This window comes from Eutrigla gurnardus, assembly GCF_963514095.1.
Source record: "Eutrigla gurnardus genome assembly, chromosome: 20".
In the NCBI taxonomy this organism is placed as follows: Eukaryota; Metazoa; Chordata; class Actinopteri; order Perciformes; family Triglidae; genus Eutrigla; species Eutrigla gurnardus.
The window spans coordinates 7,509,696-7,526,113 of record NC_139931.1 but is presented as its reverse complement, the minus strand read 5'-3'; the positions used below and the strand labels follow the sequence as shown (position 1 = coordinate 7,526,113).

Here is a 16,418-nt window from a genome sequence, read left to right as displayed (position 1 = left end):
TAAGGAGGCGACTTCACACCAGAGCCAAGAATACGTTTCTGACAAATGTCTTTACATTCGGTATCCATCAAAGACATCGCTCTGCAGACGCATTACAGCCCTGATGCTGAGAAATGAAGTCACACGCAATAGTGGCTCGAAATATTTAAAAGGCAAGAATCCGAGAGGCCGGCGAGTCTCTCCGCTGTTACAGCATCGCCAGGCTCCGTCCATGCATCATCAGGCGACGGCCACATTTTGTAACGTGACCTTTAATGTCAGCGCCGACCGCGTCCCGATTCATCATCTTGTAATGATGATGTGTAGTTGGTGCACCGGTCCTTCCTGTGTGAATACTCACTCACAAACATGAGGATCTTACGACGGGATGTAATCCGATACACGCCACACAACCAAAATAACATTCTGGGAAACAAGTAATAGATATTTTGGATGGCGTTTACACCGTGTAGCAGTTGGCAACGCCAATTTATCTGTAAAATGTAAAATGATTTGTTCCGGCCGCACACACTTCAATCCGTGCTTTATTTGTGAATCTCAGAGGTTCCTTTTCCGTCTCCCTGCACCTCCAGCACAGAGACTCTTGTGTCCGTTTGCGGCCCAAAGCCGCCACAAAGAAGGGTTGGAGGCGAGTGGTGACCCAGACAAGCCCCTGGATCAGGTGGCCCGGTGATACCAGACCTGGCCGCCGCAGACCCTCCCACATCCTGCCCCGACAATGGACAAAGCCAGGCCGAACCCTCCTCTGGTTTAATTGGTAGACAATGACTGCATTCTCCTCCCCTTCCAACTGGCCTCTGTCAGGGGGATAAGGGAGCTGCTCACAGCCTAATTGCCACCTTGCATGGGACAGGCTTAGACATGCACGAGCCTGGCCCACAATGGGTATATTAACCTCTGTGCATGCTATCACAGAAGGGCCCAAGTTACAGAGCCACAAAGCTCCCTCTCTCTCCCCCTGTCCAAGAACTGTTGTTGCATTCATTCGACCCGGGGAGTCATTCAGGTGGACTGTGATAGATCTACCTGGGAAAAGTCCTTATCTAATGACCCAGCTCAGTTGTAAGGGGTTGGTGCGGTGCGTGTGGTCCCATTGTTGAGCGGCAACAGTTGATTTATTGACAAAGTAACAGCGAAGAATGTGTGCTCTGTCATTTCCAGACCGCTGCGGGGAAAAACAAGAAGAACGATCCTCTTTTGGCCTGTCTGAAACCAAGCAATTATCCCCATTATAGCTTCTGAGAAAGACTAGAAATTAAAAACATCGGGCCATTAGCGAGATTTTATGTCACGCGGCGAGTTGTTGTCCAACTTGTCAGGGTAAATTGCCAAAATGCAAGGTCTTAATCACAGATAGTGGATTCACTAAAGCTCTTAGATGACAATTATCCTTTGAAAGTTCCCTCCAATTAAACGCAGCGCTCCTGAGTGCTCATTTACGATAACCAACCTGGGACATTTTGTGTGATTTCAGCAGATACTCCTGCTGAAGGTGCACGACTATCCCCCGCCATAACTCCAGGTTTGGCCGGCTTTCCTCGCCTCGTAAAAAAAGACACTGTGATGTCTAGAATTCACCTCCTGGAGGGAAATTTCATTTTCAGCATTCCAGACAAATGCGGTAGCGACATTCCTAGCAGGGAGCTTTCCCCCACATACGGTATTTTAGACTATAATGATATGTTAGGATGACTGAGCGACATAACCGCGCAGAGCGGTGAGAAAAACGGGTCCAGGGACCACAACAAGCACGACTGCAAGAATGTTATTCTCTCGGAGGCGGTGTAACACAGAGGAGCGCACAAGCTCTGGTCCCAACCACACACCCACAGGCAGACACACACATAAACACACACACATATCATCTGGGATTCACCGATCAGGACCAAGGACTTGATCTCACCGTCGACTATCCCTTCGTATCTGATTGATGGGAGGAAACCTGTTTTGACAGCTCCAAACCACCACATCACCAACCGATCATGTTATAACAAAGCTACAAAAAATCTGAATCATTCCATAGGCATACCATAGAAATGGAAATTCTGATTATGATATATACTATATATACACTTTATCCATATTCCACTAAACCAATGTATGTGAGTACAATGTCAATTAGGGAAATACCTGCTTTCTTGGCGAGAGTTAAAAGATCAGTTAGCTTAGCTTAGCATAAAGACTGGAAGCATAGGGAACAGCTAGCGTGGCTCTATCCATCTATATATCATATAACATCATATAACATATATCATCTCTCTGAGGGTTGCCTGGCAACGGTGACAACAAGACCCCAAGGAAGAGACCTCCCCAGACTACTACCAACCATTTAATATTCCTGATATAAACTGTACTTATTTGTATAACAAATTAAATATGTACCTTCATCTTTCTGCTCATGATGTCCTGATCTGTTGGACTGCATATTTGTCATTATTTGCCGGTCTGATTTCACACTGATTTGATGCAGCACATTATTCTGTAATAAGATGTGACACTGGGGTGAGACTGCTGATGATTGGGGTCATTGCCAATAACTCAGAACCACACACACACACACACACACACACACACACACACACACACACACACACACACACACACACACACACACACACACACACACACTCATAATTAGTATCATCCCCAGCAAACTCAAAAAGGAGACCCACGGCCACATTACACTGTGAGTGCATGAACACCTGTTAGGCAGAGAGAGAAAACAGGGAGAATCTAAAAATACAGGGCAGAGAGGCGAGGGACCAGCCGAGGATTAGTCCTGCATCAGCAAATCCAACAAACAAAAAGTCCAGAAAGGAGCGTAGATGAGAGGTGGAGACGGAGAGAGAGAGAGAGGGATGGGCTGAGAGAAGGGAGGAAACGGCGAGGAAAAAAAAAGTCACTTCCACGGGAGCTGACCCAGTAAAACATTCATGAGAGCTGTCTTTACGTGAAGTGTGTGAGAGCGGGGAGACGGCGACGGGAGTTCAAGGCTCGGGAGTCTAAAATAAGACGGTCCTCTGTGCTTCCGTGTCTTTTGTCAGGGAAAAACAAGATTGATTTGAAATGGCGTACGGGCGCGTTCCGTACCAGGATGCCGCGCTGCTGACCTCTCAAATCAAGAATAGACACAGACGTGACGGCGACGGAAAGAGGAACATGAAAAGGTGGAACATCTCTCGAGAACATACAGAAATGAGTCAGTGGTGATTTGCAGAGGATCCAAAAGTCCCACTTGATGACACATTAAAGATAATAAGCAGGAGAGGCGTACGTGACTGACACTTCAGTTCAAACTTAATTTGCAGTCGCCTCTATGAAGACTTTAAAACTTCTTCACAGATGTCTGTGAGCCGATGCCTCGCCAGATGTGACAAACCAGCTGGTTACGCCACTGTTTAACCATCGGGCTAATTAACCGGCTCATCACACAGCCTACGAGGGGTCAACGCATCCCTTACTACACACACACACACACACACACACATGCATAGCTAACCAGACAGAAACACACAACCACATCCTTTGCAAAGCAACATCACAGCGTGAAGCTCAGCCATCGAGAATATCATTACGCCGAGTTTATTTACATGGATGCCTGAAATAGAAAAAAAAGTGGAAATCAGAGTGAAAATGAGGGCAAAAGAAAAACAGCGAGCAGTATTGACGCCGCAACGGCATCAGCCCGAGGCCGGACGACACCGAACTCGAGAGAATAAAAGGAGGCGAGAGGTGAGGGCGGGGGGTGAAAGGGGGGGGCGTGGGAGGTGGGAAGGAGAAACCGGGAGGTGGAAGATGAGCATCCTCAGCCACATTAGAGCGGCTTAAAAAGCAAATTAATCTCAAAGACCTGCAGAGGGAGCAGAAAAGAAGAGCCGCTGGGTCTGGCCCTCGCCGGCTGCCTGGCTGAGAGTACAAAGCTGCATGAGAAACAGATGTTGTGTGTGTGTGTGTGTGTGTGTGTGTGAGGGGAATGGAGACAATGAAATGTAAAGGAGAAAATATGATCTCCATATTTCCTAAATAACGTTATCTCTGAAAAGAGCAAATTACACTGACTATTACTTCCAGGTATAAATATGGTTACGCTTTGGGAAGGTTCTGGCTGTTGGTAAATAAACTATGGTCAAGGTATGGGGTCATGCAAAATGTGTGGTTGACATTAGGGAAAGTTTGAGGTCATTGAAAAGGCAAATACTAATGCAGGTCTGCGATGGGATGCAAACTCCATTCATTCCTCCCACCACACCCTCACTTTCTGCCTCATAATATAAACAGCACACACATCTGGAGATCAGAAAATAAATGAAAATAAACACGGGTTTCATTAAGCAAGTTTTTAAAGGATCCAATTCCAAAGCCAGTCCTTTGCTGCACTAAACCTAAAGGAGGTGTTATTTCCACTGTTACCTTCTGAAATAAATGACAAAACACCGTCATGGATGTCAACACACCTGCTTTTCTCTGTTTCTGACAAACAGAGAGACAGATTTCCCCTCATACACCTGACACTACCTCGTTCTTTCCTCTCTCTTCTTTTATTCTCGCAACAATAGTCTCTCATACTCGTTCAAACACTGAGACGTACAGCCTCCTCTCTCTCTCTGCCCTCTCGTGAACCAACCACACCCGCTCTCGAAAGATCGCCTCTGATTTCAACGGCCAGGTCAGACACTGAGCTGCCGTCCCCCGCCAGCTATATAAATGTATTATTAAACCAGGAGGTCACATTCAGATGGAGACCTCATGCAGAAGTGAGACCTGGGGCCATAAAATGAAATAAAGTCATTCTAATAATAATAGAATGAATAAGGGGAATGATAAGAGACGGCGTGATTTATGTTGTCCACGAGGGGAATCAATAGTGATGACTGGGACAATCTGATGCCAAGGCTGATGAAAAGCTGAGGAATGATGTTCACCTAACATGTGAAAAGATAGATGTGATAACTCAGCTTTTTCATAATCTACGTTGGATTTCCAGAAGACTTCATCGTGCTCTACGGGTCAAGGATGTTTAAACGTGAACATATTTGACGTGTCATCACGTATGGGGTCTCTTTATGTGCGTTAAGGCTCTTTGACTCGTCGCGGTGGAAATCATTAGGGAGGTGTGAAATGATAATTGAATGCGCTAGTTTTCTATTGTGCGTGCCGAGCGAGGTCTCGCAGTCACCACCTTGGGTGTAATGTACCCACGGCTCTGAGTGAGCGGCTACAGCTGCGACTTCTTCCAGTACCAGGGCCCCCCCCCCCCCCCCCCCCCTTGGGTGACGGAGGGCGCACGAACTCCGTAACCCCCAACGGCGTCCCGCTCTCTGCAGCTTGTGTGCACGTGGAAGTGTCTGTGTGCGCCGCAGCTGTGCAGAACAGCTGTCTAGAGTAACACGCTTTCGCCCGTGCACACGCCCAGAGATGAGCTCAGACTTCACCTCTCGAGTGTGTCTAACTCGTGAGAGCCGGCGGCGTTCTTACGGCTCTTTAGGGAAACGCTTTTATATCTGGGAAGAAGCAAAAGCTCAAATTTATATCATGTATATCATATTTTTCCTTCGATAATGAAAAAGATGTTATAACGTAATGAACTATGATGGTTATGCCATGAATGCGTGCATTTATATGCATATAATGTAGATTTACAGTGTGCTTATGTGCTGCTATATGTATGTAATCATGACGTTTTCATCCTTGAAATGAGATGTTCAGGCTCCAAACAACGGGATGTCTTCGGAGCCGAGTGGATCTTATGAAGCACCATCTGATGGCTTCCCCCCCCCCATTACGTGAGACCGTTTTCCTTTCATCGTAATTCCTTTTCATGATTGTAACTGCTGGCGTGAAAGACGGGGACAACTCAATCTGTGAACCGCGCTTGATTTTTAAACTGAGACCACAGATGCTTGTCATCCAGTCAGGAGTTTGTACGCACACGGATCTAAAAAAACCTGCATGCTTGAAGGAGATTAGCTGGCTGTTCTGGTGTACAGGAAGTAATCGCATCAAAAACACTTTACCAACAGCTCCGTTTCCTCCTGCACTTCACATGAACGCGTGCAAATCAATAAGAAAATCATCAATCTTTCATGCTAATCAGGGTAGGAAGAGGCTATTAGATGGATTCAGCCCCCATCTAGAGAGGATCCACAGTAGAATGTCAGTCATAAATGAGGAACAGCAGATATGACGAGGCCCTCGAATGAACTCGTGGTTATGAAACAGCCGGCGGATGATGAAAAAAAATATCTAGCAGCCCCCTGGGTGTTGCAGCTAAGCGGTCGACCCCACCGGCTTTACTAGCGCCAGAGCCTGAGCTTGTCCAAAGTGATCTGGTTCACTTTTTGAGGACGTCTCCGGATCCCCCGCGGTGCTAGAGGACGGGCATGTGTGCCCCCCCGTATACATGTTCCCGCACATGTGTTTACATGCAATGCAGCCTGCGTGTTGATACAACAGCTCCCGGGCACGAGCGGGACACGTGCACAACAAGCGGGGACGATCAAAGTCATTTCTGCTATTCCTGCGATGCATAAACCATTTTTGAACGGCGAGGCTATCAACAGAATCAAAGCGAAGGGGGAGGGGGGGGGGCTTGTCAAACGGCGTGTGATGGAGAAATGAATTCTTTCTTTGCATATCTGAGGCTTACACCTCCTCCTTCAATCCCTCTACCCTCCATCTGACAAATCCAATTAGCATGACATGAAAAGTGCGGTTCTGTGTACACGCCACAACCAGGACCTTGGCAGGGGACGGGTAGGATGCGGCACCGGGGACTTGAGCCAGACAGACACGGAGGCCTGGCAACGGAGGGCTCGCCCGCTCAGCTCGTAAACCTGCCTCCAGCTGGAAGACCCAGTTCCTTGACGGGTTGGCAGCACTAAGCGCTTCCCCCGCCCTCTGGTCTATCTCTGCTTCGGATCTGTCTTTCAGGACAAGAACCTCTCTCTTTCCACACGCCGCTTCCTCCCTCTCTCCGCCCTCTCCAGCCGCTGGCTCTACTCAAATGACTTCAAATTGGTTTTGCATAACATGCATCTCTTTACTCGTAGGTAGTCGAGGGTTTATGATCAGATACCTGGCGTCTTGCATTATCCACATCTATATTTGTTTAACATTCTTGGGAGGATCATAAATATTTGGCTGGCACAAAAATCAGAGGAGAGCCCCTTTTTCGTGAGCCGTCTGGACCTAAAATACTTCACCAAATTGCAATTTGAAAAAACGAAACAAGCATCTTCCACTCTGTTTGGGGCACCCGGTTTTAAATCACCAAACACGCTCATAGGTTGTCAGACGGATAAAACAAAGCTGCAAACTTTTCCCCCCCTCCATGCTGCACAGCTTCGTGCGGAGGTGTCTGGCAGGCTGTCAGCCCCGTGTAGTCTCCCGGTCCACGCCGGCGCGGAGATTTGCATGCAGCTCAAAGGAGGCCCGAAACATCAAAAGCCTCTTTGAAGCACCACTTGATGCTGCACAATGGGACAGGTGAAGGGGAGAGAAAAAAAAAACACAATGCAACACAGCAATGCTCTGAACTACTGTACCCAGAATGCACCGCAGATCCTAAAATAAAAGCGGGACACATCAGATGCCGTGAGAGAAACGACAGAACTTCACGACGCGCGTTGAACAAAAGTAGAACAAAGGTTATCTTTCTACATTAGCCCCCTCAGAAATCTCTGATATTTTTGTATTTCCGCTCTGAGGACTTTTGTATAATATCTGTAAACACCGGAGACAGACGGCTGTGACAGTCGGAGCGAAGGAGTTTTGAATAAAATATGGCAGGCTAAATAAAGAGCTGTGGGAATCTGTAGCATATAATTCAGAAACTGACATGTAATTACTGTCAAAGGACTTTCTGACAGCAACGGAGAAAGACTGCTTTACTTTCCATACGTCTACTGTAAGAAAGGAGAAGCTTTTGACAGTTTTCAGAGCGTTATGCAAGGCCTGACCTCTCCTCCTTCTTTGACCCATCCTGACATCACATCATACATATTGTCCATATTGCCTGGAAGCAGCCTGCGAATGCAGAGTCTAATCAAATATCCATTCAAATTACAACACGCACAAGCAGACGCACAACTCTGCTCACGCCATTTGATGCCTGCTGGGCGCTGTTGTTGACTTGAAAAGGTTTGCATGTATGAAAGCAGTCTGTTCGGGCGCCATTCACTTCAGGTCATGTAGGTAAAAGAAAACGCTCCACGTTTCTGAAAATTCAGCCGTGAAATGAAACGCCAAGTTAGGACGAGAATGGCTCTGAGCATCCGCTGGTGTTGTGCATATATAACACAGCACGTACGTTCCGGGGGAAAGAGGTGAGCTGAATAAAGGATACCAGTGAAAAGATATTCAGTAGCGTCAGCTGATGATGACCTCACAGGCCTCCTCATCCTCCCACTGATGTGGCTTTGGCTGCCATGATAATGGGCTCAGTTCACTTAAAAGAATCCTCACAAACTGTACCTGTGGTCAAGATTTTACATTTTGAGCTTTTATGAGGACGACGAAAAGCCGCCCCCCTCTGTCTGTCACCTCGTCTCTCTCCCCCAGAAAACCTAATTCCCTCCACCGAGGGCTTTCACGTAGAAAAAAACCCATTCGGCATTTCGTAGCCATCAAACCGGGCTCCTGAGCAATTACTTCCAGTTGGCCTGGACGCTGTTTATTTGCATCGGCGTGGGAATTCACCGGGCGAAAAACTCAGACAGCTGAGAGGGAGGGTATTTCTTTCTCCAACGTGCCGAGTGCCTCCGCTATAGCGTAGATGCCTCCCCGAAGATGCCTCGACGGTGGCTCGATGCTTATTTTAATTAACACATAAGCCTGTTGACGTTAATTAAAAAGCAGACGGAGAAAAAAAGATCACAGGGAGGGGAGAGCTGTGCATCCGAATGCACCGAAACATGCTGCTGCAGCACTTGCCGCTTATTCCAATGAGATTGCGTGTTGAACATGTGCGTCACAAGAGGGCGGACCCAGTTTGTTGCACAGATTTTTTAGTTCGTTTTTTAAGGGGCTGCGTTAAGAGCGGAGAAACTGCCGTTAGATGGGTCCCCTAACTCCAGATACCCAGATGATTCGGTGTCAAATGATATGTAAAATGCAGTCAATCTGTGCTACTTACTTCATGGGCTTGAACAGAGCTTGTCCATAGTTCTGGAAAGTCATGATCAACTTCAGCTGGGTGCCTCCCGATTTCATGGCTGAGAGAAAAACAATCGAGACGTTAGATGAGGATTTGAAGCGTAAACACACACACACACACACTTGCACATATGCACAGCTGTTTCATTATTTGCCAATTTGTAGGACGCAATTTTGCATGACTACATAATAGAGCTATCACATCTGCTGACCAATTAGCCAGACACTGTACAATCAAAGTGCGATCATGGCAGTTGGGGAGCTGGGTGCGAGAGAGGGGACGGAAATGGCGGGAAAACGCATCTGCTGACAACCACGGCGTGTTCTGGGTTCGATGGGGGTGGAGGGATGAACCCTGAACTGGACAAGTGGAACAGAGAGTCTTTGAGAAAAGGGACCCTGAAACCACTCAGCAGTGTATTATTATCATGCAACTAGATTTTTTAAAATCCTTTCATATCAGAACTGGCAGGAATCTTCATTTCCTGAACCGAATAAAGAAATAAACGGTGTGTTTCCATTTGTGTGTACATAACAGACCGTGATCCTGACCAGATGTTTTTCCTGTACACGGACTTGTTTGTTCTCTCCAGAACCACTTTCTCCTCTCGCTCCCGCCAAACTGACCTCCTGAGCGCCGGGAGAGGAGCCAGGGCACATGTCTCCGACTATCAGTCATGTCCACAGCGTCTCCCCGAGGCTGACGGAGACTCGCTTTGAGCCTCCGTCCAGCCCTGCCTCCGACCGAAACAAAGGGACCGCCGGGGCCTTGTGTTTCTGTCATAATGGACAGGCTTTCGGGGGATTTGCCCATTTATTACAGCGCATTAACTTGAGCGTATTACACAACACAGCACTTCTGCCTAACCCCTATATCAACATAAGCCCCATGCAGCGGACCCACTTACTTGAATGGCTGGCTGAGTAGCCGGCTGCTCTCCACCACCCACACAGAACTGTCTTTAGTGGTTATTGACTGTGTTTCTGTCAGATTGTTCCCTCCTTCCTCGTTCGTATACGTCATGCTTTTATTTATATGGTCTCTGCTTTGCTCTGTCTGTCTCACTTTGCTTTACCCACCGCAGGCGAGCCTCCCTATTTATCCAGACTCATTTCCCAAAGCTTTTGTGTTTCAGGTCCACTGGTGGACTAAGTGCAGCCCACATAACCTCAGGTGAGCGCCTCTTCCTCGGGGACAGAGGATGGATATTGAAAGCACGGCGGATGCACTGAGAGCATTATGCCTACACATGTGCTGGATTTGTTGCAACCAGGTCAAGTGGATAGTGGTCCAGAGTAATCTTTAAACTTAGTATGGCTATACAGCAGGCCTAAAACCTTCCAGAGATCGCAAACAACTGGACGGTGTTTTAATGCTGTGACCTTGAACCCGTTAAGCCACAATCCTTGAGGAGGCGACCTCGATTCTCCGTGCTGGACTTTTATAAAATATTTGTTTCTAATTGGAAACGTTTAATCCCCCTGTGAAACAAAAAACCTGGCAAAGCTCAGCTGATTGTTTTTCTCCGGATTGCATCTGCGCCGACATGCGATCGAACATGACTTTAAACGACGGGGGGGGACTCCAGCAGGAGATTCTTTTGGTTCTCCTAAAGGCCATCTGTGCGTGGATGTATGTGCCTCCGTTGATTTCGCCATCCATCTCTCGTTTTCTCCGAATGAATCGATGAACCTTGCGTGTTCTCTGGTCTTTCAGGAAGCTCCGGGCCTCACCCGCAACCATTACATCGCCCTCCCATCCCATGATGATGAATCCACCCTGCTCTCACCTGTGCCACCTCACGGCACCGAGCCTGTGATTTATGAGCCCCGAAGACCGAACAAAAGGCACTAATGGGGAGAAAATGCTGAACAGGGGGGACTTTCTAACGCTGTCTCTGTTTTGTGATTGCAGTGAGACAGATATGTGGTGCTCCAATTACAGGGCAGTGCACAGACAGACGTGTTTTAATAGGTGTCTGGGTGCCGATTGGTGGAAACCAAAATCACACAAGGCTGAGATGTGTAGCATGAATGATGGATGATGTTGAGCTCATAACAAAGAAGCAGCGCAGACGACGTGGATAACAAACACAATGACGCCGATGCACAAAGAGATGGAGGTGACAACATGCACCGCTGGAGGATATTTTTGGCATTCAGTCTCCAGTTTGTTCAAATTGATAACGTGTTTTCACACCGAGACAACATCTCTTTCACAGGAGATTCTGGCCAAGACGGTATCAGTAGAATGAGTTTACAAAACCACAATAAAGTATCAAATATGTTTCTCAAATCATTTGCAGAAAAAGACTCCTCGTTGGCACCTTTGACATATTTGTGCTTTTCTCATTTTCAGAGCAGGATTTCTCAAAGCAAAGTCTCTCCATATGAAAGAGCGTAACGGATATTTAGGGATGAAAGCAATGTTTAGAAGAGGGAAATTATTCTTGAATGTTCTCTCCGTTAAGTTTGCCTGAAGAGGTGTGCTAGTGTTTTCAGATGTGTGTCTGTTCTATCTATATTTTTACATCATTTCTGACACTTCCACACCCAGAAAATGTAATATTAAGCTCCTAAAAGACAAGGCAGCTGAATGCAGGTTTATAAACTTGCACACATGAGCGGAAATACAGATAAAGGAGCAGACGTGTGTGATTGTGGCCTCACACACACACACACACACACACACACACACACACACACACACACACACACACACACACTGTAAACACAGGAAAGTCAGATGCAAACATGTTGGGTTTCTGATACCTAAGACTTCATGTAGGTTTAGTTTTTAACATGCAAACAAAAAAAAGGTAAACAAATGACGAAAACCGGCCTAATAATTCAGCCTGACCTCTAAACACACACACACACACACACACACACACACACACACACACACACACACACACACACACACACACACACACACACACACACACACAGGCTCCCCCTGACTGACTCACCCACACTGGTGATCCTCTGCGAGACCAGGTCCTTCAGCAGGGCGTCCAGCACCAGGCTGTGTCTGGCGTACAGCTCGTGGCGGTTGATGCCGATGTGGAAACGCAACCAGTTGGGGTAAGATTCCCCCGTCGCCTCTCCCGTCGGAGAGAACTCCTCCTCCTCTTCGTTCCCCTCCTCATTGTGCCTGAAAAAAAAAAAAAAAAAAACACAGGGAGAGGAGAGGAGGCATGACACGGAGTTGTGCTGCGAGACGATTCCCGTTGAGATTATTTTTAGTCTGCTGTGACTGATGGCTGCAGCGTTGATTGCAGTTTATTAATATAGGCTGAATGCATCAGACAAATTGATGCTGGGGGGGCACAGAGCTCATTCAATACATGTATTCATTACTATTATGACGTTACAATGCAGTTATTGACAGCTATCTAAAAAAATAATAATAATCCAGCATGGAGGTATAACTCCTATATTGTGTTAAAGGTAAGATGGCATGAGAATAGCAGCAGATGCATGAGTGGGCATTACAGCTGAGGCAAAGCAAATGGAAGGATGGATGCACCTGTCTGCTGGTTAATATGATGATATTTAAACAGACAAGACCCAAACAGACAGACAGACAGACAGACAGGGGTTTGTGATGGGGAGGCCTACCTGGACAAAAGCTACTTCAATGTAGAAATCACATTACTTATATTTCTTTCTGGAGCAAACACTGAACATAGTTTTGGTCCCTGACTTCCATCAATCTATCCATCACCAGTCAGATAAGTTTAAAGCAGTCTGCCCCCCTTTAAGTTGAACGTGTCTCCATCAGCTTACCATCCTTGGTTCCCTGTTGCTCGGGGATAAAACCTCATGTCAGTGTTCACGTTAAACAGAGTGTCATCGTTCGCGAGGGCAGGCAGGTCCACCTTGTAAAACGGATGCTCAAACAGAGCAGCCAGTCGGGAGGCACCGCGGGCAGGGACGGTCCGACCCCCGCTCGCGTCCCCGATGAGCGGCTTGTGGTCCTCCGCCTTCCCCGCCGACGGCCTCGTCCGCCCGAAGGACTCCGCTCTCTCAGCCGCCGCGGCCGCCGTGATCTTCTCCAGGGAGTGCGACGTGAGGTTGGAGCTCGGCTCGTTGCTGAAATCCTGCAGGATCCGCAGCGTGTGCTTGTTAGGCCAGCCCGCCTCCGCCGCCGACATGGCGCGCTGGCTCCCCCAGCCCTGCGACTCCCCGCCCGGGTGCTGCGCGCACTGACAGCCGCCGTCGCCGCCGTCCGCCGCCCGCTTCTCCAGCTTCGGTAACAAGTCTATCATGATGTGCATGGTGCACGCCACCAAAAACACCATGAGGATCAGCACTCTGAATTTACGGAACAAGATCATCTTCATCTGTTTGTTTTGTTGTTTGTTGTTTTCTTTGTATTTTTTTTTACGCAGAGAGATCGGATTTAAGCGCAGCGCACCTTCGATGTCCAACACTGTTACGCGATGACAAAGCAACGATGTTCACTGTGATCATTGCACACATGATGCGCACCAGCCCGTGCTTTTAAGACAAAAACTCCATGATGTGCGTATTCTTTAATGTTTTACAATAGTCCGACTTGTTCCTCCCCAGACAGGTGGACCGGCCGACACATAGTGAGCTGCGGACACTTCACTGGCAGCGAGTAGCGCTCTCCATTCATCGCCTCGTCGAGCAGGATACAGTGTCGGGAGGACGGACCGCGAAATAAATCGTTAAGAAGAGGTAAAAGGGAGGGGGAGGAGGAGGAAGGGAGGGGGGCACCGATATTCTTCCTCAAATCTGCTTCCTTGTGTCGCTGCCAGCACGGAGTGAGACGTCAAATGTGTCATAACTGGAGAGGAAAAAAGTAACAGGAGAGGCTGATATAGTCCACAATAAGCCTCCTTGTATTTAGGAGAAACTGATTCAAGAAAAAAGTGAGAATTCCGTTAAAAAAAAAAAAACCAAGCAAGGTGATCCGCGAAGATGCTTGGATGCTGTCCCGCTCCTGCCGTCTGAAAGCCTCGGCGAAGTCAAATCGGAGTCTGGCTGGCAGGTGCGGGGATCCGGATCGTCATCTCACCGCCTCGTCCTCCCTTTACCAAGTGTTCATCCAGGGCGGGCGGGTTAAATATTATGATCGGAGCCCTCTGAGCCTCGGTGGCGTCACGGGGGAGAAGAAGGAGGTTGACTGCGTCCGCCGCACGCGCGAGTGTTACTGTAGCGCCAGTGAACATGAAAGGCTGAGCTTTGAAGGCTGCAACGCCCCCGTGCGCAGCCAGGGGGCGTCGGCACAACCCGGGACACTGCGCTGGCTACTGTAATGAATGATCTGAAGGACAGTGTGTGTGTGTGTGTGTGTGTGTGTGTGTGTGTGTGTGTGTGTGTGTGTGTGTGTTGCCATTCTTCAAAGTGCTTTAAAGAAAGAGAAGTTCACTTGATTCTGTGTTACTGTCAAATAATAATGTGTGTGTTTTATGTGTGTCTCATGCTCTCCACTTAAACTTTATTCTAGATATCAACTGTTTTCTCTCAGAGGGCTTCTAATCATATTATTTATCGTCCACTCACATACATGCAACTACCTGCCTCTGGGAAGGCAGGTAGTTGCATTTATCGCTGATAAAGTTAAAACGCACCTTTCATTTGCTGGAAACCGCAGGGGGAACCAAAAAACTCACAGCAATTACCGCAGCCGGCACTTAGAGCCGGGGCCGGACTAGACTCCGCGGGATTAAATGAAAACCATTTTAAGTGCCACGGAGTTCATTCAAGCTGCCGATTGCAGGCCCGTCGACTGCAGGATATACAGACAGTCTGTTTAAGCATTTTGTCACAAAGCAAGAAGGGGGGAGGCGAGTAATGCCTTCAGCTCAGGGGGGATCACAAAGTAATAAAATGAACAAATATACATATTCTTTTGGCTTGTGTTGCAGTGTGTGTGTGTGTGTGTGTGTGTGTTGCTCACCAAGCGGGCCCCCGTTTGGAAGAGTTTCACTTGGCTTGTGCTCCTCCTCCCAGAGGCACCGAGTTGGAGTTCATGCCACTGCCAGCTTTGTGCATCTAAATAAAACAGCATCTTAAAGCTAACAAGCAAACAAATTGTTTTCCCAAAGGCGAGCCATGCTGTCCCGATTCATCTGGTGCTCCAAACAAAACAAATTGGCACACGCGGACGCATCGGAATCCACTGATGCTCAAAAGGTATTTGTGAATTATATAATTTTGCTGTGAATCAAAGAGTAAAAGATGAAAAGGTTAACCACATATTTTGTGAGGGGTTTTTGTACGTCTTGACTGTAAGCAGGCTAAGATCGCCAGTGAGCAGACCCCACCTATTTCAGCCAATGAAGCATATTTGTAATTGTTCGTTAAAAGCAACTACAGTCCAGAACTTAATGGTTTTTAAAAACACATCATGTTTTTACCCATTTTCATTCAAACAATTAAAAAAAGAGATAAAGGAACTAATTGTGTTGATTGTGAAGACATTGTATCATTCATGCTGCTCTTAACAAAGCAATTAAAAGCAGAATGTGGATTTATAATGTCCAAAAAAAAAAAAAAAAAAAAAGCAATAAACATCCAATTTGTCCACAGGGCTTGAAGAAGGTACAACATCTCTATTGCTTTGGATTAAAGCCATGAAGTCAAATTCATTTCAAAGTTAAAAGTTACTTCAGAACGAGCTGTAACTATTTTTCATCAGGAGAGAAATTTAAATATCGGGTTGGTCTGTTTATATCCGGGAAGATTATGTGAGGCCACTCTGTATGCAAAGTCACAATCTGCTGCAAAACAATAAATATGTGTTGTTTTTTCTCTGTGATGTTTTTATTTTATGAGTTTTTTTTTTTTTTTTTTTACAAGAGTTAGGAAATTGTGACGTATTTTGATAGAAATTAGCCACAAAAGGCATAAGTATAATAATAATGAAAGTATTCACGCCTATGAAATCATGTTTAAGTATATAATAAGGCTTTAAAGTAACACATTTCTTGGTTTCAGAGCTTTGCTCCCAGGCCAATTTCTCCACATTGAATTGATTCCTTTTGGTGACCTTTGACCCAAAGGAAGGAGAAGTGACTAAAGATGGAGCAGCTCAGCAACAAGGGGACCCAAAGTCTTTCATTTCATAGTGGAACGCTGGTGATTTGCCCTGGGTATAAGAGAACCATTCGCCCCGTGTTTAAAATAGAAGATAAATGATGAGCTACTGTAAAGGTAAGGATATAAAATCAATACTTACTCTGGATTCAGGTCTGGCTTTGCCCATTGGAATCCACAGAGGAATCATT

At 46.9% G+C, this 16,418-nt stretch overlaps 1 protein-coding gene across 1 annotated transcript in view; it reads right to left on the bottom strand.

Moving 5' to 3' along the window:
- fam20ca (FAM20C golgi associated secretory pathway kinase a) overlaps nucleotides 1-14,457 on the bottom strand; it is a 28,123-nt gene extending 13,666 nt beyond the window's left edge. The window contains exons 1-3 of the mRNA XM_084037892.1: nucleotides 12,946-14,457; nucleotides 12,126-12,310; nucleotides 9,134-9,212 (exon numbers count right to left, since the gene is read on the bottom strand). Of these exons, the coding sequence (XP_083894018.1) occupies nucleotides 9,134-9,212; nucleotides 12,126-12,310; nucleotides 12,946-13,502 (821 nt within the window). The 5' untranslated portion in view covers nucleotides 13,503-14,457. The remainder of the gene's footprint in view (nucleotides 1-9,133; nucleotides 9,213-12,125; nucleotides 12,311-12,945) is intronic.
- Between the last annotated feature and the right edge of the window lie 1,961 nt (nucleotides 14,458-16,418).